We start from the raw sequence: 24,167 nt of genomic DNA, 5'->3' as shown, positions 1-24,167 counted from the left end.
ACAGAATCGCTCATTTCGTTACTGCAAGCAACTGGTAGTTGACTCGATTTACCGAGAGATATCGCTATTTTATGTAATAATATTATGAAAATAAAATGGAAAGCTTTTAAAAACTGAATGTGTATACATTTTATACTGATTGTATACCTTGCAGTTTATAAATATAGGTATATCGTAAATTTTGCATAAAACATTTTGAGGTAAGTGAAAAATTATTAGTTGCAATGTTGAACGGTACATGGTTCAAGGTCTGTTTTAATTAATCACTATGCACATGTCGACGCGTTAAAATTGGATGATATAATCCTGACTTTTTGATTAAAATATAAGAATTTGTATGCATAAAATTGAACGCATGGATCGAAATAAACACATTTTCTTTGTTAGCGCTTATGCTGAGTTATTGAGCTGCAAATTACTAATATCAACAAAAATGAAAATGGTTAATGTACTTAAGTATTCTGAATGCTGTTTTCTTTTTTTATAGTCAAGAGAAGACTGTATAGTATATTATACAGAGTGAGGAAAAAGTACGGAAACGCTTAAATATATCGGAAAAAACAATTCATGAGCATTTTAAGTAATTATAAAAATCTATGGGGTCGATAGATTAGTTTGATCTCTGGAGACGTGGTGAAAAAATTATGTAGGTACTTTAAATTTTTAAACGAAAGCATACATTTTAATTAAAAGTTCTTATATCTTTTTTAAAAAATTGTTTAAATTATATATAAATCTATAATTTCAGCTGTTGAGTCACTAGATATTTCGAGGTGAAAATATAAGTATGTGAGCTTCTAGGTATGCGTTTGTGCGCGTATCGGTCGCAAGCAGTAGTGCAGCAAACCCACATCCATATGCAGTTTCAAATCGGAATATCTAGTGAACGATTAGCTGAAATGATAAATGATGTACTGTTTTGGAAAGCTTTTGTTATAAGCTACAAGAATCGGTAATGGAAAATGAAGTCTTACGCTTAAAAAAATAAAGGTGGTTTTGATACATCCTTTACTTCATCTCTCAAGGATAAACCTACATATATATTCGGAAGATTTTTAAAAATACTAAAAATATCCATGAATTAGTTTTTTCTTAAAATGCGTAGTTTCTGTGAGATATTGAAGGATTTTCTTATTTTTTCCTCACCCAGTATATTTTCTATGCCTGCATGCTTTTATGCAAATGCTAATTATAATGTGTAATTTATTGGTTACTTTCCATTACTAAAAGTTTTACGTAGAAATACAATTTTTCTAATAATAATATCATATATGAACACGAGTATGAGGGAATGGAAAGTAAATCCATGAAAAAGCAAATTATATTTCTTTGAATATATTTGTACAGAAGTGCCAAAGTAAAATTAAAAATTCGTTTATCTGCAACATTTATTCTATAAAATGTCTTCAAAGCTAGATTTTAGATTAAAATCACTTATTATAGGTCAACAATACAAAATTTGAAATATGTAAATGAAAGAAACGCCTGCCAAGTACAACGTTAATTCTTCCAAATAACATCATAAATAATTAATGTAATAAGGCTAAAGAGATGAATAGTGGACATAATTATGGTCATAGCAGGTACTTTATGCTTCGAATAATACCTATATGTATGTTACTTTTTAAAATATTTAAAACAAATTTTTATCGGGATAGAAGAAAAATAAAGAGTTATAAGAGAAAAGGGTAATTTAACGTCACCACCACTCTATCCCATTTAAACATTTACTTCACATGAAGAGAGGAGTTTAAAATTGATAATCGTGTTGAAGCAGTGGCGGCAAATCGAGAGGGTATAATATCGAATAATTATAAAAGGTTGAAAGCTCTATTCGGATTAATCGGCGCGGTGAACACGACGCTGTATTATGGAACGTCGTTGTATAAACGATCGTAATGTTACAGCTTTCACCAGACAGACTTCACAATTACGATCTTGATGTGAGAAGTAGCGTAGGGACGGGAATTCCTATGTAATATATCATTCTAACAAACGGTCGTTTTTCCATATTGCGGATTTGGGGAAATGTAGAAGATAAGGTATAGTGGAAGGAACTGGTAGCGTTAGTTTCGAGCTCTTCCTGATCTTTTCATAAGTATAGAAACCCTAGAGCCGAAGATACGCTGTCAACTGCAGTCCGATGCCATGTCGTAACGATCGAAAGCGACACTCGAGCTGCTCGTTGTTGCGTCCTTCATGAAATCTGTGCAACTCGAAAGGTAAATCTGAAGAAAGGACGTTACTGACCCCGATCCACAATAAACTCTTGTGACCTCTGAGTTCACGTGAGTTCACATCAGTAAGAGAATTTTTCCAGTGAAAACTGACAAAGAGCTGAACATTTTTATTTAACATATATGATTTTTTATTGTACATAATTTTGTCCAAAAGCAATTGAGTTTATTGTTGTACACTTACTACAGACAATTTTATTATAATAAATTACGTTTATGAATAGATCAGCTTAAAATTTTTGTAACTTTTTAAATATAATATGATAGGCCCTATAATACTATACTACATCAACAAATTACACAAAAAATCACACATAGCCAAAATATGTTTACTCAATGATAATTCAAGCGATGACTGTATGCACAGTGCATTAAGCTACATATACTCTATTTATACTTTATATTATGCACGGAAGATTTCAATGCTTACTGGCATAAAGGAAATTTAGTAACCATTTTGACAAAGCTACCATAAGCAGATATTATATTATTTATGTAATTGCGTATTTAAATGTGTGCCTTTAATAATTTAATTTTTATTTGTGTCATTCAACAAATATATTAATTATTTGATATCAATGCATTTTTCAGTCACATGTACAAAATTTTCAATAACGGATTAATTTCTTATGATAAAAACAATGTAAACTTATAACTTCTGTGTATGCATTACCAGGAGAGTTGACGTGATTATGCAAAGATTAGCATTTGATACTTTACCACCCAAGTATTACACTGTGAATATTCAGCCACGTCCATTCATTTATGGCAGTTATGCTTACTCATAAAACGTGAGTAAGATATCAATCAAGAATAGTACAGTAGAAGTATTTCATTAGTGCAATACAACAGTAGGATCATTGGTTAAGGAACTGCTCTAGGTGCTAATATTTAGTATTATTAAAATTGATCACATAACATTACTTGCTAAGTTATACAGATTTCCTATATACTTTAGAAATTTGTCTTTATTAATAAAATATATTTCTTTACATTGAATCGTTCAACTTAAGATAAACACAAAGTATGTTATTGAGTAGAAAGTCAGCCGATAATAGTTTCTATAGTTATTGGGTTGCTTATAAATATAGCGAAAAATAACAGTGATATATTAGTGCTTCATTTGTCAAAGGACAAATTTTTTCTTGAGACTTTAAATATATTTGTATTTCGTAATTAGGACTAAATCTCTAAGACAGTAAGGGAGCTGCAGCCAAAGCACTTTCGTTTGTCAGACAAGACTGCTCCTAGGAAAGTGCTCACACAACAAACACATGCAACACACAAACGAGCGCGCGTACGGACGATCAAAATGAAAGCGGTATTTGAAAATCTACCTGTTTATACGCGCAGATGTTCAATTACAATAAATATTTATACTGTAATTAAGAAAAATTATAAGTACGACAGCAAGGATTTTATTTAAATTATCATATACACAGTACGAAAAATATACTAAACGTTTAACAAAAATTTTGGAGAAAATAAATTAATAAACCTTTAATACATTATCAAGGTGTCGAATAACAAATATTAAGTCTTATAGGAATAAAATAAATATTAATAATGATTGACTCTATTAAACGAGTTTGAATTATTATAGTTATTAAAAGACCAAACGTGATTTACTGAAAAGAAGAAAAACCAGTAAGATAAATCGTATGATGATTGTATTATGTGTGTAACATAAGGAGGTCTAGTTATTGGTCACGTAAGTAAGGAGGATAATCGCGGAGTAGTCTCAATGGAAATATGTCATTTGTCAAATACGAAATGACCCTTATCTCACGCCTTTACCGCTACTTGTTTAACAATTATAAAACACGATTCATTAAGAACCCTCGTTTAGAAGCCATTAATGATCTGATCACGATAAATACGTGACCTTTAATTTCAAATTACGAGTAAATGTTGACAGATATAATCTGCTCGATTATTTGATTTTTAAATTTATCAAATATAGATTTCAAGATTAGAGATTACTAATATCGCGTGCGTTATTAAGTTTTTTTTTTATTATAATATTTATTATCAGAGATAATTACCACTCATGAAAAAAGTTATGATACTCTTTTGTTACTCATTTGCAAGTAAACGCGTGGATAATTCCAATTCTCATAAACTTAGATACCTGTTAACGAGTGAGAGTCCCTTGTACACAATTCAGGCGATGCATTTTAGGAGCCGGTTTATGGTAGCTAGGTTGAAATGGCGGTGTGTGTGCATGTGTGTATGTGTGGTGTATGCGTGAATATATATAGTGAATAGTCAGTGAATTGCTGCATCAAGCTGCACCTTCTACGATGATAGTCAATTGAAATTTTTACAAAAAAAGACTTTTTCGATTATTTTATTTTCATGTTATTTACAAAAAATACACAATTCTTTTTAAAACAAGTTTTTGATACTATTTTAAAAACTCTAAATTGTTTTATTCTCTTGAAGATACAGCAATATTCATGAAGTGAATCGACTCACAATATATTAAAAGATCCTTAAACCGTGATAAACGTAAAGATTATTTGACCGATTATCGTTCGTCACGTTACAGGAATTCTTTCATTTTTCCGCATCTTAGGAGTATTCTACAAACGGAAATACAGGAACATGGAAAAATAATTTAGAAATACCCGTAGTTTTCTATGATAGGTAAAAAGAATTAGGAAAAATATAATCGATAAGGAAAAAAATTACAATCATTCAGAAATGACAGATAACTCGATTGGATGATGAAGCAGCTGGAAAACAGATTGAAGTGCAGGAGCAGCTTTGGACTTCCCCGTTTGGTCAAAGAGATACAGAGAGTTTAGTGGTATAAGTGGATTCAGGTGAGTTCTTGTATGGGCTTGGTATGCCTGTGCGTCCAGCGAAGCGTGTATACGTGCGTTCGCTTTGCGTGTGTTGCTCAACCTTACCTGATTCGTCCCTCAGCCTCAGGTACCAGTGCGAGGCGAGAAACACGTTCAGCTCGAGACGAGACGACTCGCTCGGGTGTTCGCAGTCCGTATCCGATCTGATCCGAGCACTCTCCGTTTGCTTGCTTGATCTGTCTGATCCAAGCATTCTGGTCCACCGCACCGCCTCCTTCGCCTTTGCAAGGCAACGCACGGGCTCACACATATTTACGTCTCTCTCTCTCTCTCTCTCTTTCACGCACACACACATACACACGCACACACACACCTGGAAAATAAAGTTAAAGAGTGCGCCACCTAGTAGTTTGTGTTTTACGTGCCACCAACCTGCGATTATAATTGAATCATCCCGCCGAAAAACTAATCAAACGGATACGCGTTAAGTTACTACCACAGGGAAACTCTTGACGAATCACCAGGTTTGTATATATATACGAAATTACTATTTGCTCAGCTTCACTCTACCTTATTGCATTTCCATTGATATTTGACACTTCTGCGCAACACCTTTCACATTGACAGCAGCTCGATTCATTTCGCTTCGTTTCCCCCCGATTTCATCGTTACCAACCGTTCGCCAAAGATCATGCTCTTGGTCAGGAATTTTTATTAGTTTTAAATTGATGGATGTAAAATCCTCTACTTTAAAACGAGCGAATTTTTTTGTTTACAAACTATAGGTACGTTTCCTTAATAAGTCAATTTCTTTTTATATCAAGTAAATCAGATTTTGCGTTACGAATAAAAATTTTTACCCAAATGTAAATAAAGGATACGAATTACTCATCGAGTCGCTGGTTTCCACGAGTTTCAATTACGGTATTACTGAGTAAATCAAAGAATTCTCTCCCGTGTAGCCTTCAAGGTTCTTGCCTCGCGAACAAAGTACAAATGCTTTGGATATAATTACTACGACACAACACAACGTTTCACTGATTATTTTTTCCTCAATTTTTTCAAATCCTCATTATAAATCGTTAATTATATTGAAAGATCGGTCTCGAAACTGTTGCAAGGTTTTTTTAGAATGTAGAATATTGGAGCAATATTGCTTACCGAGATTTATTGGAGAATCAACTTGGTATAGATTTGTGCCAGTTTTCAAAACGAGTTTTTAGTGACCTATAAACACCTTTGTATGATACAGATCAGGATTTTTAACGATGCGTATACTTACACAATATAGTTGTGTACAGATCGAATCTTTAATATATTCGGGAAGAGACGATTCGCTGAAAAACTCGAATATAGAGTCAATCCTGTATCATCGAGTGAACATAACGGGTATCAAGCTGGACGAAACGAAAGGTGCCAAAAATTCTCAGTTCGTAACGATTCAGCGATCGAACGGTATTTTGTTGAAATTCTTGACCCGTTTTGACATTCTCCCTTCATGGCTTTTTGCTCCGTTCAACCAAAAGTCAGCTGATCGATAATATAATAGACACGCGCGTTATCGACATGTTTCTCTGTTCCCGCATTAGCTATTTTGTTTACCACGTATTCACTGTTTACTGTATTTACTTCACCTGCAATGGCCCCAAGAACTCATAGAGTTATGTACACACCTAGCCTTAAGGAAAACGTCAACTGAGCAATTTTGCAATATTTCAAAAGTGAAAATTGGTTCCTTTTCAAACTCACTTCTGTTCAACCTGTATAGATGGTCAACAAAACGCACATTACACACCAGCTAAATTAACAAGAGAATTAGGAAATTTAAATAAAATACTCTTTTTTATTATCACAATTTGAATACATTATTGTATAGTTTTACAACAATTATTAAAGTTTCGATTAGGTTAAAGCATTCAATTTATTTTAAATTGTATTAAACATTCGAGGAAACAGTAGAGTTTGTTACATATAACGTACTTGTATAATTGTCTTTAAATCAAGTTAAAATCATCTATTATTCGTGAAATTTATTGTTTTCGATGTTTTCCCCTTAAATTCAAACTAATTGAGTTAAAGTGTATAGTAATCAAACGTTCCAATTGGCCAATTTTATTGTAATTGCTATGCATCGCGCTTTCTTCGTAACAATCTTGAGCGTAGATAGACGTTTTGTGTGCCCAGGATACATTTAATGTACATGTGCTTATGTATTGCATATTTGTGATGGTTTCACTTTCCGTCGTGCACGTAATAAGGCTTTATTTCTTCCAATCAGTCGTGATGCGATATTTTAAACAAGCCATGCAACTCCTTTAAAAACGCATACTTCAATCAAGAGCTGATACCATCGAAATGCAATGCTATGATATAATGTTTAATAAGAAATCTTGCAATAGTTGCATCCGAGAAGTCTCGTGCAGATTTTTATGTAACCCCGTTACAGTAGCGTTGTAACGAAGCTTTGACAATTTTCTTTTCATATTTGAATAACAGTAAAGAGGATGTAATTAAAACGTAGTCCATGTTATATTTCAGTGACGAGTGCAGGAAAACAAATCACTGGGGATTTCCGTTGTAAGAAACTACAAAAAATATGCCGTTTTTTTAAGGCAGTGGAAATAAAACCGGGCAGAATTTTACTATAAACATTGAATATTTATAAACAAATCGATTGGCAATGGATTCTATCAAGGACGATCCAAAACAGATGGAGAAGATTAAAAAGATGTTCAGTTGGAGTACCGGGCTTGCTGCAGGGTAAGTTTCCTTTTTATTGAACTTTTTACTTGGCTTTCATATTGCTTCCACTCGTGATCACGATGCCTTTGGTATTTGGAACTATTCGTAATTATTTGTTTATAAAAGGGGAGCTAAATTTCCAAATTTGTAGGGAGCGAAAGATTTATAGGCGTTGCTCGAAAAAGAGATGAGACTTTTAGTGCATTCTAGGGTTGTCGTCCAAGGTTTTGTAACCTATTATTATAGGAAAGTGCGCGCGATGAGGAATCCACAAATCCGCCTTGAATACAGATCGGTATTTTATGGTAAACAGCATTCTCAGTCAGCTTCTGCAACAGATATATTAATAGTCTTCAGCATTCGATAACTGGAAACTTTAAGCTGAGTGCTTGGTTGCAGAACATAACTGAGGAACTCGAGTAAAGATGGAATCTAATCGTGTGCCGTTGAATGAGCGAATTAAACGAATAGCAGTATTTATAGAAACATTATAACGGTAGTTTATAAAAAATGAAAATATATAACATACGCGTAAAAATATGGTAAAGTGCAGGAAGATGACGGTGTGAAAAAATTTGAAAGTCGGTCGCTTCACGCGTGTGCAAGATCAGGAAAACGTGGAAGTCAAATTTTGCAAGATCTCGCATCAGAGTTGAGTTCGAAACAGTGCGTGAAAGTGGTCAGCATTGGCCAGTAGCTACCAGCCATTCAGTGGTCTGCACTTTACTCGGCTATGCAATATTGGACGATGCAAAATCGTCTTTAAACATAACATTGTGTTTATTTCGTTTTAACAAAATTCCAGGAACGTCTTTTATATACGTACAAAATTCACGAACATAATTTCTTTTAATGCGAAGCGCATCTGAATTTAAAATTTAAAAAGTGAACTCTTCCTGAAAGTATACATAAAATTTACATATCAAAGTATAGTTTGATATCGAAGAAAACAAAACGATATTTAACAATTATACATAAAACACCATATTTAAAACTGACAGTTTGTAGAGGGGGGTTTGACTTTTGTTAAAACTCCTTAGAAACTATTAGAGATCGTAACTGAATTAAAATCTTTTTGACTGTGATATGAAGATAAAATTAATACCAAATTCTTCCAATAATTTGCTTAATTTTGTTTACCATGGAGTAGCATTATCATTCATCGATAGGTCACTGCTTACCATTTCTCTCTTTTAAAGAAACTGTTGAGTAGTTATCGAGAGATGGCACCACGTTTGTTCATCTACTACTCAAATCCGTAAAAACCAACTTAACGAAGATATTCATATATAGGGGCTAAGCTAGTCACAGTCAATTGAATAGTTTATTTAAATTTTACCTGTCATAAGTCAAAATTACAACTGATTTAGATTTTATTAAACTTTTGTACAAATTTTTAACTGAAAATTCTCAAATTATTACAAAAGCATCTAAAGAGTCAGTCAATATTGGATTTGAACATTTCTTTTATATATTCGTCTGCCCTTAATTTATTTTTCAAAGGTAGCAATGAAAAAGAATTTTTTATACAAATTGATCTGCACTTACGAAAGATACTATAATTGAACTCTGAAAATTTACACTAATTAATTTATCTTAACTGACCTAGTAGTTTCGAATATAAGATTTTTTAGGAACAAAAGTTATATAGGTTTTAAATAATTGAACAAAATTTTAAAATTGACAGATATTAATATCTCCGTAGAAAATTTGGTAATTTTGAGATCTTTGGGACTAATTTTGCTGCTGGGGTATTTTTCATTCACTTTTACTCTTAACAAGAACCTTTCTCGTTTGTTTATTCTAACCAGTGATTGAATAACATATCTTTCTATTACTATATGTTCCTCGCAAGATGACTGGATTAGATAAACTTCCGTAATGCTGAATTCTGCAATTCTTTGTTAAATAAGAGGCTGGTATATGGTATAACACAAGCAACCTGTTGTGGCTTTCTGAAAGATGAAAATTAAAATAATATATGTATTTTGCGATTTAGTTGGAGAAAAGTCAATGGTCTGGAAATGTCGTAAGTGACAATTCTGTGTAACTGGAACAAGGCTGCAGGGTTTCAAGTCAATAAAAAATGGGAAGGGGGGCTCTTTGAATATCAATATCGCGAATCGACAAAGCTCCGATCGCTCTTCCTGGGCTTTACATAACCCAGCAGCCGGATTGACCGCTTTCACGTTTATACCATATCTTCGACCTCCTTTGCTCAGATGTTACCCATAATTAGCTAGCTCCTTTGATAAGAATTATTCACCTGTATCCTATTCATAACAAATAAATCCCTATGTTATCTCAACGAAAATGACAAAGACATTTGAAAGAATTTTCAAAAATTTATTTTAGGGTTTTGTTCCAAGTGTTCATTGGCTTTCCTTTAAACCAATTTTAAAAAAGTATTTATGGGAGAAGAGTAGGAGACGGTGTATGGTTTAAAATGATAAATTTCTTCGTGAAATACTCAAAGATTTTTCATCTCTTGTACATATGTGCACACATTCATAAGTATCGCCGACACTTTCGCTTTTACTTAAAAGACTTGTTTCGCTAAATCTCATATAGGTGGAGACCATTTCAAATCATTGATGTGGTAAGTGTAAATTTTATCGATCATCCTAGCCAAATTGATGTCTTGCCCTCTATTAATTGTACTTCAATAATCCGTTTGACACTTTACATAATTCATTTACATTCGAACATCAATTCTAAAATAAAATCGAAGGTTTTCTTCATTTCGCATTAAATCACACTTTCTTGTTTGGTGATACACTGAAAAAAATTGTCCATTATTTTTCAACCAGTTAACAATTATTCGTGATGTCAATAAACTACATTTATTAATATTATGAATATCTCAATAAATAATTAATTATTCATTATATTAATAAAATTAATTTAATGATATCACGAATAACTGTTGATAGGCTGAAAAATAATGAAAAATTTTTTTCGGAGTAGTTGCTATCAATTACATTAATAATTGTATGCCAACTATGGATGCCTTTGTTTTCTTTAAATATATACTATATAAGAGAACATACAAAGTATAGCATAACTACGATTGATTTGATTATGATAAATTTGACTTTAGAATATGTATAAAACTTAAAATTATCTAGCAAATGACATTATGTTAAGGGAGAGTCATTTGTAACATTTCGTTCAAAGTTGTTATCACTCGATATATTCCTAATTCTATTAAGTTAATTAGTATAATGAAGGCTTAATTACCTATCCTACTTAAATCAATTGAACACTATTAGTGTCCGTAGTGACCGTACACTAATCGCAAGGTTCTGATCTTTGTCTATAACTCGAAATAAGTAATAATAGTTCGGTTACTGTAAGTCTTTCTTATATTTCTTAAAGTAAGACTTTCGCTTTTACTACAACATCGTACAACATAAAACCCCCAATACTCTCTGCTGGACCTTGAAGACGCAATTTGTTGCTGAAAATTGAGCACTGGCATTTGTCCCGGTAGTTTTGCAACAATCGCCATCTTTAAAAAAGATTTTACTCATTTTCGCAGCACCTAAATACTCTATACGCTATAATTCAGTGTGCATAGCCTGTTATGTTTAACTTAATGATATTATGATAGTCGTTTATTAAAATTACATAATTGCTACGTGTACATATATAAGTGTTTTAGCTTTCATTGCGTCATCAATTAGATGAGTTTCTTAGGTGGGACGTTGGGAAAAATTGATATTGTTAATACTATTATCCGAATTATATTTAATAGAATTAGCAGGGACCACATTAATGTATCGAAAAATAGGATTTTTAAGTTATTGAATCTCTGTAAAGGTGGCAACTAAATGTTTGGCAAAAAGAACAATGTATACTATTGTCTTTACGGCTAGCCATGAGGTAAGTCAATTACATTTACCTTGCCACCGTCTCGCATATAAGTTTTTACCAGGCTTGTTTAAACTTCTAAGATCTTTCAAGGTTCCAATTTTTGTCGCACCTTTCGTTTCGCCAAACTACACATTTCTTATGTTAGCCAAGGAGCGATTGAGTCATCCGATCAGAAATCTCCAATAGCAACCTCAAGTTATCTGTGTTTTAGTGAAAGTCGGATTTATCTTTCTCAAGTACACGTTATATGGACGCTCCATTTATATTCACATACTATACCTAAAAGTTTTACTTATCAATGCAAGCTCCTAGCTTATATACTGTTACAATTGGATGTGTTTTTTTTTAATGTGCTATAATATTGTTTAACGACGACCATGATGCTTTGACGCAATACTTACATTAATTTAACACACTGATGAGGACAGATTCTAAGTAAGCTAACTAATGGATAAGACGCGTAATGCGATCCACATTCATTATACATATATGCAAATAAACCTTTCTGACTGACTACTGTATTCTATAGAATGTAATATCTAGATACGACGCAGAGAATTTATCATTCAGTGTTTCTTGTTGCTGCTTTATAGCTTCAATTTTTTGGTTACATGCTCTATTGTTAATGTTTTAATTAATTTTTAATTTGCTTCTTCATAAAAACTTGAGTTTTCTCTAAGATTAGGAATTAACAGTCCATTATAAGTTAAATGATTTAGTTATAGAATAAGTATAATGAATCAGTGGAGAAAAAAAAACTGAAGAGTTTAAGAGATTAGATGCAAGGAATAATGAAATGCAAGTGGCAATTATGCAGCAGTTCGCCTTATATGAATGAGAATGTCGACAGAGGAAATCGGTCTATCGACAGCTGAGACGGCTCCTCAGGGTCGAAAACTATCGAAACTCTTCGCGAGAATCACTTTCACTTTCCGGCGCGCGTCGTTAAATGAAAAATTCTACAAACCAATGTGAAATCTTTGAAAGATAATATACCGAAAAGTTAAGGTACCTTACGAAGTTGTTTACGTTCCAACATTTTAAACACCCGATGCATGTGCACGGCAATTCTACTGAACTGACAAGCTATCTGAAACATCATTTTTAGTTGGAGCAGCCGAATGTTTAGCAGAACGATAACCAGTCTTTCTGCCAGATAAGTTTTTTATTTAAATTTCAATTTCTGCAGTAAAAATCCCTGGTTAAAACAAGAAATCGTAAAATAGCTTCCTTATTGCTGCTGCTTTCACAAAACATTTGCTATGAATAATTAATAAATAATTATTATCGTTCTAAATAATTTTTGAATAAGTTAAAGTGATCGTGTTAGCTTACTTTGACAGATAATTTGTTTACAACCTGTTGTGGTAGATAATATTATAATTTAGTCGTGGCATCTATACTTACTGCATTATAATGCATTGATTAATAAAAATAATTGCAAAGACAATGAATAAAAAGGCATGGGAAAATTTGACGCATGAGAAACAAAATTAATCAATAATTCCGATTTTTTTATACGAAATGCCACGTGGCAAGGAAATAAATTTTTTAAAGACAGCTTCAATTTTTTAAGTAAATCAGAAACACACGTGTGTAAGATTACTATACTATTTAAAGGAAGTCATTTATTCAATTCATATTTTTCTGCATTAGTATTAAAATCTAACGGTTTCTTAAACTGGAATAAAGCGTTACATAGCCTGTTTTTTTTTTTTTGAGATAAAGCCGATAACATTGCTGTAAGAAGGACGCTGATAGAAAAAAAAACTACAGCTGGTTTACAAAATTCAGAAGAGTAATAAAAGATACGCGATATGGATGCAAAATTAATTCTAGGTCCATTCAGAGTGTTTACTCGAGCTTTTAATCTTTCGGGCGCAATGTACACCAGCAAAAATATCGTTTTGCAAATTTGCCTTTGTTCACAGATTCTCAGAGCCTAAAACCTCCAGCGGTCATAATATGTACATGCGCCTATTGTCAGCATCAGCCATGATATAGACTCTTGGTAATAATTATTGAAATGGTATAGAGCAAGGGTTACTAAAAATTAACAAGATTATTTTATCTTGGATGCTATTTATTTTATTTAATATTAAAGCTTTTATCTTTTATGTGCCTTCATAAATTTGGTTCATTTTGAATTTCTATCAACCAAAGATTGCATGTATTTTAAAATTTATTTCTGCTTCTTCGAGCTTCATGCATTTTTTGCCTGAATAAGCATATAATAAAAAATTACATAATACTACATATATTATTGCACTATTTGAACACAGAATATTATAAAGGATCTAGGTGCTTTTGTATATTTTTTCGGGAAAAAAATAAAGCTATGTCAACTCAAATGGTAATGGCATATATTAAAAATGCTACAAGCAGTTTTAAATCAGTTTAAAACTTTGAACGTTCTCAAGGCTATTATATAGGCATGGTATGTATAATCTATTTGAGAGAAAATGGCATTTTTGTCGAAATTGGCACTTGGAATCTTTGGAGAATTTCCATTCTTCCTATTCATTTAATTTTAGCGTTTTTACTTCAAATTTTACAGAACGAGACAGAATGACTAAAGAGATCTATGCGACATTTGCAATGGTAGAAACGGGCTAATTTGATTTATTTTTATTTTGAAGAGATGCATAATTTTGCGTTATTTAATCGAGCTCACATTACGTCAACGGCTGTATAGCCTTCTTGCGCAATGCTAGGGAAAGTGCAGACCGTCCTGACCGCTGTTATGGTGGCCATTTCTCGACCCAAAGCAAGATTATTATACGATTTGTCTTCAATCATCGGAAACGATCTACATTAAAGTTTCCACTTTTCCGCAATTGTGTCACCTGAAAGCTAGGCAATTATAATCAAAAAGACTTGGATGATTGGAAAGACACGAAACACTTTTCAATGGAATTATTATTTTGCCAAGTCATCTTAAATTTATATAAGTACATTCGTTTCAGTTGTTCGGTCAGCTAATATTAATAATAGGTACGTGATTTTTCCATTTACACTGATGCTTATTCAGTGCATATTTATTTTTATTAGAACGATCAATATATTGAGCACATATTGAAATTGATTTCTGCATTTTTAGTTTTCTATGTATCGTACAAATTTTTTATTTTAGCCAAGTTTTCTTTTTCTCTATTGTTCAGAATTTTGTAAATGATTACTAATAAAGGTACACGATCAACGTTCGTTAGATAAGCAAAAAGTGGCTAAAATTATCTTCAAAAAAGTCCTGAATGTTATACGCGAGATAAGCAAACATAAAATAAGGTACAAAGTGTAGAATGATATAATGTGTCATGCATATGATGATTTTTCTGCAAGGGTTTTTGTTATCGATATAGATATTCCTAAATACCATTTAGGTATTTACATCATTAACGATTTTGGCTCAGTTTGGCATTACTTATTCAGTTTTGGCAAATGACGAATTCATAGATAAAGCTTTGGCTGGAAATCTATATTGCAGATGAACCAAAAAACCTGAAGGCAATATTCATTAATATTAATTGAATGGATAATCAGCTACGCTTCCATCGTACGTTATTATGATCAGGAACACTAAAGTCTATATAATTGATCAAATATATTATAATAAACGAACAAAACAATCACATTTGACAATTTTTGCCCTACTTTTATATTATAACAAAATTTTTTAGGTATTAAGCTTAATTGTATTTGGGCGTACTTGATTTATTCTAAAGTTTATGTTTTCTAACAATAGGGGACGCACACATGTTTTCATTGTTCACGAAACATTGCGATTTATAATACACAAAATGTAAAGAAAAATATATATGGTCTTTAAGAAAAGATCTATAAACTTATTTTGTGAAACACGATAGTTTGTTTTAAATATTTTTTTTTGATACACGTGCATAAATTGATTAATGGAAAATATAAGAGCAATTTATGGATGATGAACGAAGTTTCGCGGAAGTTATAATGGAAAGATTTTTATTATTCCGGCTTCTTGTATCGATTACCGTAAAGTGACATTTCGCAAAAACGTGACGCGTAGCGTTTCCTTCACCTTCGTAACCTTGCCAACAAAAAAAAGGAGCAGAAGGCTGCGAAGGATGCTAATGCCTCGAAAGCAGCGTGGAAAAATGCCGGCGGCTTCGCGCAGAGTCGAACAACTTTTCATCTCTAAAATAGGAGTCATATGTGACCCCTTTAAATAAATTCTTCCTTGAAATTTGCTTATCCTTCATAATAGTATAATACAAGAGTAATATATATATATATATATATATATTTAGCTATGAAAAAGGTAGCGAAAAATAATCAATCGATCAAACATCTTTAATCGTTCGTTGGTTTTTTAATTATTCAGGTACTTTAAAACGTCAATGAACCAAAGCATATAATTTAAAGTGATACGTCGTCATCCATACAGGATGACTATTTTTTTTATTCTAAACTTATTATTAAGTAATTATATGTTGTTAAACTCGAAAAAAGTGTGCTCGTTATTTTTAGCATTTAATCGTTGTATAAAAACCAAAAACTTTTCGAACATCTTAAACAAATAATACATTATTAAATACTGATAATTCTTTTAACACCCTTCGATTCAGAAAAACACCATATTTAATTGTTTTTATATTACAATACTCGCTAAACATTCTAACTTTATATTAAAAATATTTTCCAATAACACAAATTGAAATATTTGTTTCTGTTTGCCTCCAAATATTGTTCTTGATTTTAATAATATCCTCTCATAAAAGCAATATAATTAGCTAAGCATTTATTTATCGATTCGTCAAGCGTTTACTCCTGAGGATGGCAATTGAATAGTAACGTGACAACTTAGCGTAAGTACCGGAAGAAGTCGAATTTAGCAAAACCCCTCTATTAAATTCATTGACATTAAAAACAAATACTCCTTCCCATAGTAATAATCTCGGCTAATGATTACCGCTTTTTATATATTTTCGAAACAATTATGATAATGATCAGGCATTTTTTTAGCAGCTTCAAAATTAACACGAGGCAAATCAGTATGAGCGGGTTTTGTATTCAAATTTCTTATATGATGCGAACATAAATTTTTTTATCCATGGCCTGCAGTAATCAAATTTTCCATCATCGGGGAGTTGTACCGTCCAAGTTTTTCTCAAGCAACTCATTCTATCGCTATTCATTAATCTTAAACTCTTCTTACACCTTCGTAATTAATGCAAAACGGAAAATTAGTAAAGAAATATATGCCTTATCTATGAAATAATAATCGCTATATAGCATTAAAATACTATAAAAGACAGAAGATTATTTGTGTATTTATATCGACTAAAGAATAAAGTATTTTAGGAACATATTGAGAGACTTACGCAGTGCCGGTGGTTCATTTTACTGTCTGTGTGACGTTCAGCAAGGTAAACCTGTCTCATGCTCCAGTACTTTTTTAAAGTCGAAGCGGTACTGAAAAAGAAACAGTGACTAAAATAACTGAGCAGCATCAATTGCTGCTTGAATTCACAGTGCATCGCATGCACTGTAAAGAATAGAAAAAAAATGAAGAATAATTTACAACCATGGCGCAGGACCGATTGAAAAGATCAAAAGTCGACAGGCAGAATAGATCAATCAATTGGTTCGAAGGTCGAATCATTGATGGTCGTAGTGAAACTAATGCTTAGAATTAATATATTTTAATGAATGGTCCGCACGGAACATGATGTTAATAAGAAGAACGAGAGAGTCCAGACTGAAGTAAATTTCACTGGTTAGGCATGATGTGGCACCGCAGTGACATTTCTCGTTGCGCGAGACAAAAAGAGAAGAAAGAATACAGAAGGATAGCCAGGAGAGACGCAATGGGAAATCCACATCCACCTGACTCACAGCTGCTTGGCAGCAAGGTGAACACGATTGGTATATAACGCATGGACCGCACAGACCGCGCGCGCACCAAGTAAGCACGGGTAAAAAGGAAGAAATATGCTCGATGGAAGACAAAGAAAATATGAAGAACGAGGAATGGTAAAAAGTCGGGCAAAACGGAAGGGGGCACGAAGAGTCGAGAGTCACAGACAATGGATAAAAACGAAAATTGGAAGATTGGTAAATTACGAGTAGCAAATTAACGCAATGACAGTGGATCTTCCTGCGGTGGAGAACAAAGTACGCCTGTGTACGAAAGTTTCGAATGTACATGCACATTTATGTTCGTGGTACGAGTGTACAGGTGAGCAGAAGAGAAAGAGAGAGAGGGGAAGCAAAAGAGTTGGTGGGAGGGGTAGAGAGAACGTCTGTCTTAGGAATGGTAGGGGGGTAGAAAGAGAGTTTTGTCTTGGAGGAAGGGGGAGAGAGAGAGAGAGAGAGAGAGTAAGTATACAGGTGGGGAATGTGAGTAAGCAGGACGAAGACGGACAGTGACTTACAAGTCTCTCGCTCGTAACTGATTCTGCTTGTGCTGGTCGGGTCGGAGCTGTTTAGTCTTGCGGCAGGACTCGAAAGTCGTGGTGGGCTCAGTCAGCGGCTTCGACCGAAATCCGCTTTTTTCCCTCTCTCTCTCTCTCTCTCTCTCTCTCTCTCTCTCTCCCCTTTCTCTCTTCCTCTCTTTTCCTTTCTTCCTCCTCTGTCTCTCGATCACTTGTTACGCGACGTGCTGTGTGTGCTGTGGTGACCCGTTATATTTCCGTTGACGTTAGTTTATCATTGGTGCCGAGGAAAACACATCGCTCCCGGATATTTTAGCACTCTATTTCAGCACCCATGGTGCCGATTTTACCTCGCGACCGTTCCACAACGTTCGCGATCATCTGTGATTACACCTAGCCCCTTTGCAGAAGCCGCTTCGCAGACTTCGCAGGAACTTAAGTTTCACTCCGTTAGCCGAGCACCCGGACATCTTCAAGGTATTTCATTCGAGTGGATTATTCTTTAACTCGACGACTCTTTCCTCTCTTTCTCTCCTTCATCCCCTCTAACTGTCTCTCTCTCTCTCTTTCCCTCCCTCCCACCCTCTCGCTCTCCCTATTTCACTCTATGTGAAATTCCGCACAAGTGAAACCCACACGCGCTAACTGACTTTGACAGATCCTATCCTAAAAGTACCGATCGTTCTTCGCTTCGTACATGTAGGTCCTAAATGAATCTTTTCTCCTCTTTCTCTCTCACACACACGCACAAACACGCGCGTACGCAGACCCGTCCTTCCGATTATTATCGAAACACAATTTAATTTGGAGCAAACTGCTGAGATTCGACATTACATCTCCCTTTCTGCATTCCTCTTATTATTCCAATCTCCAATCTATATTTAGCTTGCGTTTACTTAAAATAAACTTTGAGTTATACGTAAATTTAAGAATTTTGTATAATACTGCCTAACAGAGCGGGATTTATACTGTAGACAATTCGAAAGCTACGATGGCAAAGTATCATGGAATAGAGCCACGTGTTCGCTTAGATATTGCTCCGTTGGCTTTATTGCGACTTGAAAACTTGCTAAATGTATGAAAATTATCTTACAGATTTTATTTAGGACTCTGGGTTCCTTTCCACGACAAAATATGATTTTGATGCTCGAATGAGATTTTCAAGTAACTACAAAGCTTAAAGTTGCGCGATGCAATTCTTCGCTATATTATAATGCCTTTCTGACAATTGCAAAACGCTACGTTAGTGAAATCGAATGTAGCGAGGCACACGGCCAATTATTGCACCCAATTGCACGCTGCTGCGAACATTTTCCATTTCGTTTCGTATGAATTACATATTAATGTTTCACCGGCAAAGCAGGATTAAATTGTACGCATGAGAAATTCTTCGTGAAAACTAGGCCATTTAATGGTATCACGAATGAACATCGCGTCATTGAATCATTGGAATTCCTTGAAGGAGAGAACTCTTAAGGATAAATCGTCGCGATAGTCTAACGTGAATAGAAACGAGTGCTCGAAACATCCTGTTCCAATGGTTGGATGAAAACCAGTGAAAGGTTAATTACTCGTCCTCTTTGAGAACTTCCGAGCTTGGGACAAAAGCTCCTTTTTAAATTAGCTCCGGTATTATGTATTATCAATGCATCAATCTTCTTCCCGTATATACGATGAAAGATCGCCTGCTATAAAAATACTGAAAAGTCGCGTGACACAAAAAACATGCAGTATTCTTAACGAGAACGATGATATAGAAAAGACAAAGTTTCGTTTCTTTTGGAATTTTCCTTCCATTTCTCCTTCTTCCACTGCAAATTAATCGAGGTTGATGCTTCGCACGATGATCATCGACATTTTATTACCATTCGAGATGTACGATTGACTTTTATCACTAGGCAACGTCGCTAACAATGAGTTTTTTTTACACCGATCGTTGCCAGCTTTGACTTGCGACGGTGTAGGAGACGAGACTGCAGTGGATAGGCGCAATTACGATCTTCTCCGGTACATACACCTATACAGTGCATTTTCGCTCGTAAGAAATCGCATGACGCTGCTGACCGTCTGCGATGTGAAAGACCGGGAGAAATATACTTTCTCGACGGTACAAAAGAAAATGCAAGTTGACTGGTAGCGTCCGCAAAACTATTGTCTCGGTCATTGCTAGACTTCGGGATCTCCTTAGAAATTTCTCTGCCTTTGGCGTCAGCTAAACTCCAGTAGCCGCCATCGTCTTAAATTTTAAATAATCAAGTTAAACGTATGTATATGCCCCTTCTTGGTGCATGTACGAGCCTACTTAACCGATCGTTCTACAAAATGCCATCATATACCGTAAAATATAGGATAATGGAAGAAAAGAATGGCTGAAGCTACAAACACATGAGATTTTGATGCAGCTGGAAACATGTGAATCGTAATCGGTCTAGAAAGTGAAATAATACGTTGATCGACGCACCAAAATAAAACGAGAGTGCGTTACATACACAGAAACGCGTACGCATTGCAGGAATATTTTTGTTGTATAATAAAAATATCTTTCGAAATAATTCACATTGGCTACCCACTATCCCTTAATTAATGGTCTCTGATTGTTTCCACGCAAACATTTATTCACTTTCTAACACGAATTATCAATACATTCTTCACTTCCTCAATACATTAGATTAAACTCTTTTGTGCGCAATTCTATCTATAGAATAATTGAATCATTATTTCCATTAGTTTATGCAAAAATTTACTCTCCAGTTGTGCTCTTTCTCAGATAAACTTAAATAAGTGTACATTACAGTACACGTAATGCTTTCTAGGAAAAGGATATGAGACGGGACTATTAGTGGGACTATGACAATATTAAGAGAGGGTGTATGTCTATTCACTGTCAACTGAAAAATCAGAAAATATCGAAGAAATATGATAATTCGATGGCAGCAGTGCATTACGGTAGAAAAATAGGATATTTAATTAAAAGGGTCATTCAAGAAAATTCGTACGAACTGCTCCTCGATAATCGAAACAACGAATTCCAAGCGTCATCGTAAAACTTCAAACAAGGCATATATACTTCGTACGATTAATAAGCATTTTTCTCAATCGCCTTGCACGTATCGACAAAAGCGATGAATTTTGACTTACGTAATTCTCATATTACATCGGATCTTTCGTTTATCTGGCCTGCAGCAGGGAAACTAAACTTTCCATGGATTATTCTTGCGACACAAATCATTAAATTTATTAGTAAATGTCAGAAGAGTGTATGAAATATCTAATCTATCGTGCAGTGTGTAAATTCATTCTTGAATGAGAAAAATCTTTGCTCAAAGAAAGAACGTGCTTCACGGTGCGGCTATGGTTCAATATTGACAGGTATGTTCTTTTTATCAGTTGCGTACGGCTAGAGGGACATTACCGCAAGTAGGATTAAACTGAACAATGGCAAACTCAGCAAGCGTTCTTGCAAGACTTAAAATTGGCAATTTGTAAGGCACTGAGATCGAGCCAAGGTCGTTGTAAGGTGGTTTCAATTTGAAACAAAACTTGTGTAATGGTCACTTCGGATTATGACACTTTTAGAAACGAAAGGAATTCGATAATGGTGGAATTCAAATATAAACGCTTAGGAAAGATTTGTTGCAAGCCCATTAAACCGAAATGTTCGAAGGATGAGTTATCTATTATACTAGCTTAAAGAGGAAAAGGGCATCAGAGATATGCATCAGGAATATCGAAAAATTCCTCGTTTCCTGATAGAATCTTTTTGAGGATCCGATGAGTCTGCTTCGTAAAATCCACAGAGTTGGTGCTATACGCACGACCCCGTTTCAAGGAAGAATTTGGGTTACGACGTTACGTTATTGTTATTGCATATGCTGTATGGTGCCTGTGTTTTGCCAGCGTAGCTTTTTGGGGATGATCGTGTATCGACAGAACGTCAAGGCCGCTATGCGCGGTTAAACGTGCGCGGTCAGCATTTCGTATGATTAAAATCATCGCACGTACCATCAAAAGTCCGTCTGCGTAACGTAGCCTCTGACGCACGTGTCTGACTACAGCCCCTTGGATATTATACTGTACCACTCTCCGATGGATTAAACAAACGTGCTTTTAATATACCACCGATATATCCTTCAACCCTAAACAATCTCTTTGCGATTTTATCGTCTTGTCAGAAAAGCTTTGCTTTGACGAATCAAGATCTCCGAATGGCCCTATCAACGCGAACAATAAACAAATCCGGACGTCTTTTCATTATTGACATCACCAATTATGATAAGGGATAATGAGCAATTGATATAAAAAATGTGGCTTCAACGATTAGTTCCTTTTTTTACGTTTCAAAGAGAAATCGTAATTACATTGTTTTTTTTTATACTAATTTCTATAATAGTACTTGAATAACATAAAGCAAGTTATCGACAGTGGATACTGATATTACATAATATATTATATAGAGTTATAATGTTATTTCTTCCGCTCTTGCTGTTTCAATGAATCTTTTGTGCAAAGTTACAGCAGCTGGCCAATATCTATAGGCATAAATAGTATAATAGTTGAATAAGAGATTTACCTGATATATTAGGTGCTTTCTACTGTGTGATGCAACGAGGATAAGGACACGTAAAACAGTAATGGAGATGATATTAGACATCATTAAAGTACATTTTATTTGAAAAACTATTATCGTCGTCCATTATGTATCGTTCAATTTCCCAAAGACAACCAACCATTCCTGGCATGCTACCGTCATGGAGAAAATGACCAGTGCGTAAATTACAACTTTACTTGAAAAATATCATTAAAAAATATATATCTCTAGCTTTATTCAGTGACCGATAAAAGCACCGAGACAGTTATTAAATTCATCGCTTACTTCACGTATTCACAAAAAAGTGGAGCGGCTTGAGAGCATGCTAATGCGTTTATTTAAATGGACGAAAAGTTTGACTCTTATTATTCGTCACTCTAAAAAGAGCTGGACTTGTGAAATAAAACCGGCATAGTTTCTTTTAATGAGACGGATTTTTCTTGCGACTATATCCAGGTAACATTATTGTCATCGTGGAATTTCAAGGAAGCGCTAGGAAGGTAGAAGCGTGTGTCCAAACTTCACGAATTTCGGGGACCTTGTGAAATGCTCAATTTATACAATGTTGAAAATTTTTGCAACGCGTCATTGCAAATGCAACACGAGAAAAGAGTTGATTTTAAGAGAGCTGTGGGAAATGAAATAGTAAAACGTGTTTGCGGTAAATAGCAATAAACGGATGAGCTCATTATTGGAAAATTGATTTGAGTTTTGCCGATAGGCAAATGCAGAAATGGCAAGTTGAATTTTAGCGAGGATTGGGAGTGTGTGAATAAGTACTGTGAGTGCGTATCGATGCGCGGAAGTAGTATTGGAGAAAATATTAGGGGAAAGGTGAAAAGGGACTGGATGGAGTTTGGGAGGAAAAGGAAGGATTTGACCCTGGCCCAGAAAACACAGACTCTTTCCACACGCGTCCTCGCGGTGTGTCGCTGCCAGCTTGGAATGCCAGTGTTTGCGCAATAATCCATTTGCACCGCTGGACGCTGTCTTGGCCATCTTCAGTTTCGATTTTCGAATACTAAACATTGTTACGTAGTACTTGCCATTGATATTGGCAAATATCACAAACATCCTGTGATTTCAAAAAGCAACGGCACTCTTCTCCCTACATTCTCGTAAAATAACCAGTGCGGAATTGCTTTCCCGCACAAGCGTGCACGCGTACATTTTTTACGACAGTTTATAGTAAACTTTGAGTCACGCTTGCAGTTATTTTCAAATCGAGATAAAGTTGAATTGTAAACTGAACGAGCAAAGTCCCTCTTTAAACGAATAATCTTTTTACCCTTAATTGTTTGTACTATGTATCGTGTATATATGTCAGCACGTTTGACAAAGCTGTGATTTTCGGTAAAATACAGTTCAATTTAAGTACGTCATTTTCACGGAGCGAATCGGCAGACTAAGACTGAGAAAATAAATAGAGCACTCAATAACGTGACCGTGACGTGCGCTACGTTAAAGTTATATGGTGTTAAGTAATTATGGTAGAAAATTAGTTCGA

At 34.4% G+C, this 24,167-nt stretch overlaps 1 protein-coding gene and 1 long non-coding RNA gene across 5 annotated transcripts in view; one reads left to right on the top strand and one right to left on the bottom strand.

Moving 5' to 3' along the window:
• The first annotated feature begins 5,212 nt into the window (after positions 1-5,212).
• snu (snustorr) overlaps positions 5,213-24,167 on the top strand; it is a 34,844-nt gene continuing 15,889 nt past the window's right edge. Inside the window, exons 1-2 of one of the 4 annotated variants that reach the window (XM_066742707.1) lie at positions 5,213-5,571; positions 7,586-7,807. In XM_066742707.1, coding sequence (XP_066598804.1) covers positions 7,728-7,807 — 80 coding nt within the window. In that variant the 5' untranslated portion in view covers positions 5,213-5,571; positions 7,586-7,727. Of the gene's footprint in view, positions 5,572-7,003; positions 7,808-17,857; positions 17,877-18,109; positions 18,550-24,167 lie in introns of those variants that run through there. The other 3 variants (XM_066742710.1, XM_066742708.1, XM_066742709.1) reach the window with 3 other exon arrangements.
• On the bottom strand, positions 7,825-17,859 carry LOC136782927 (uncharacterized). Its single transcript, XR_010824190.1, has 3 exons — positions 17,220-17,859; positions 17,020-17,110; positions 7,825-8,118 (listed from the first exon to the last, which is right to left on the bottom strand). It is a non-coding gene; the product is annotated as an uncharacterized lncRNA (long non-coding RNA).

The sequence above is a fragment of the Prorops nasuta genome, unplaced genomic scaffold, assembly GCF_024137725.1.
Source record: "Prorops nasuta isolate Cenicafe-Biocafe unplaced genomic scaffold, Cenicafe_Pnas_1.2 PNAS00030, whole genome shotgun sequence".
In the NCBI taxonomy this organism is placed as follows: Eukaryota; Metazoa; Arthropoda; class Insecta; order Hymenoptera; family Bethylidae; genus Prorops; species Prorops nasuta.
The sequence above is the reverse complement of the archived record's forward strand: the minus strand, read 5'-3'. Positions and strand labels throughout refer to the sequence as shown.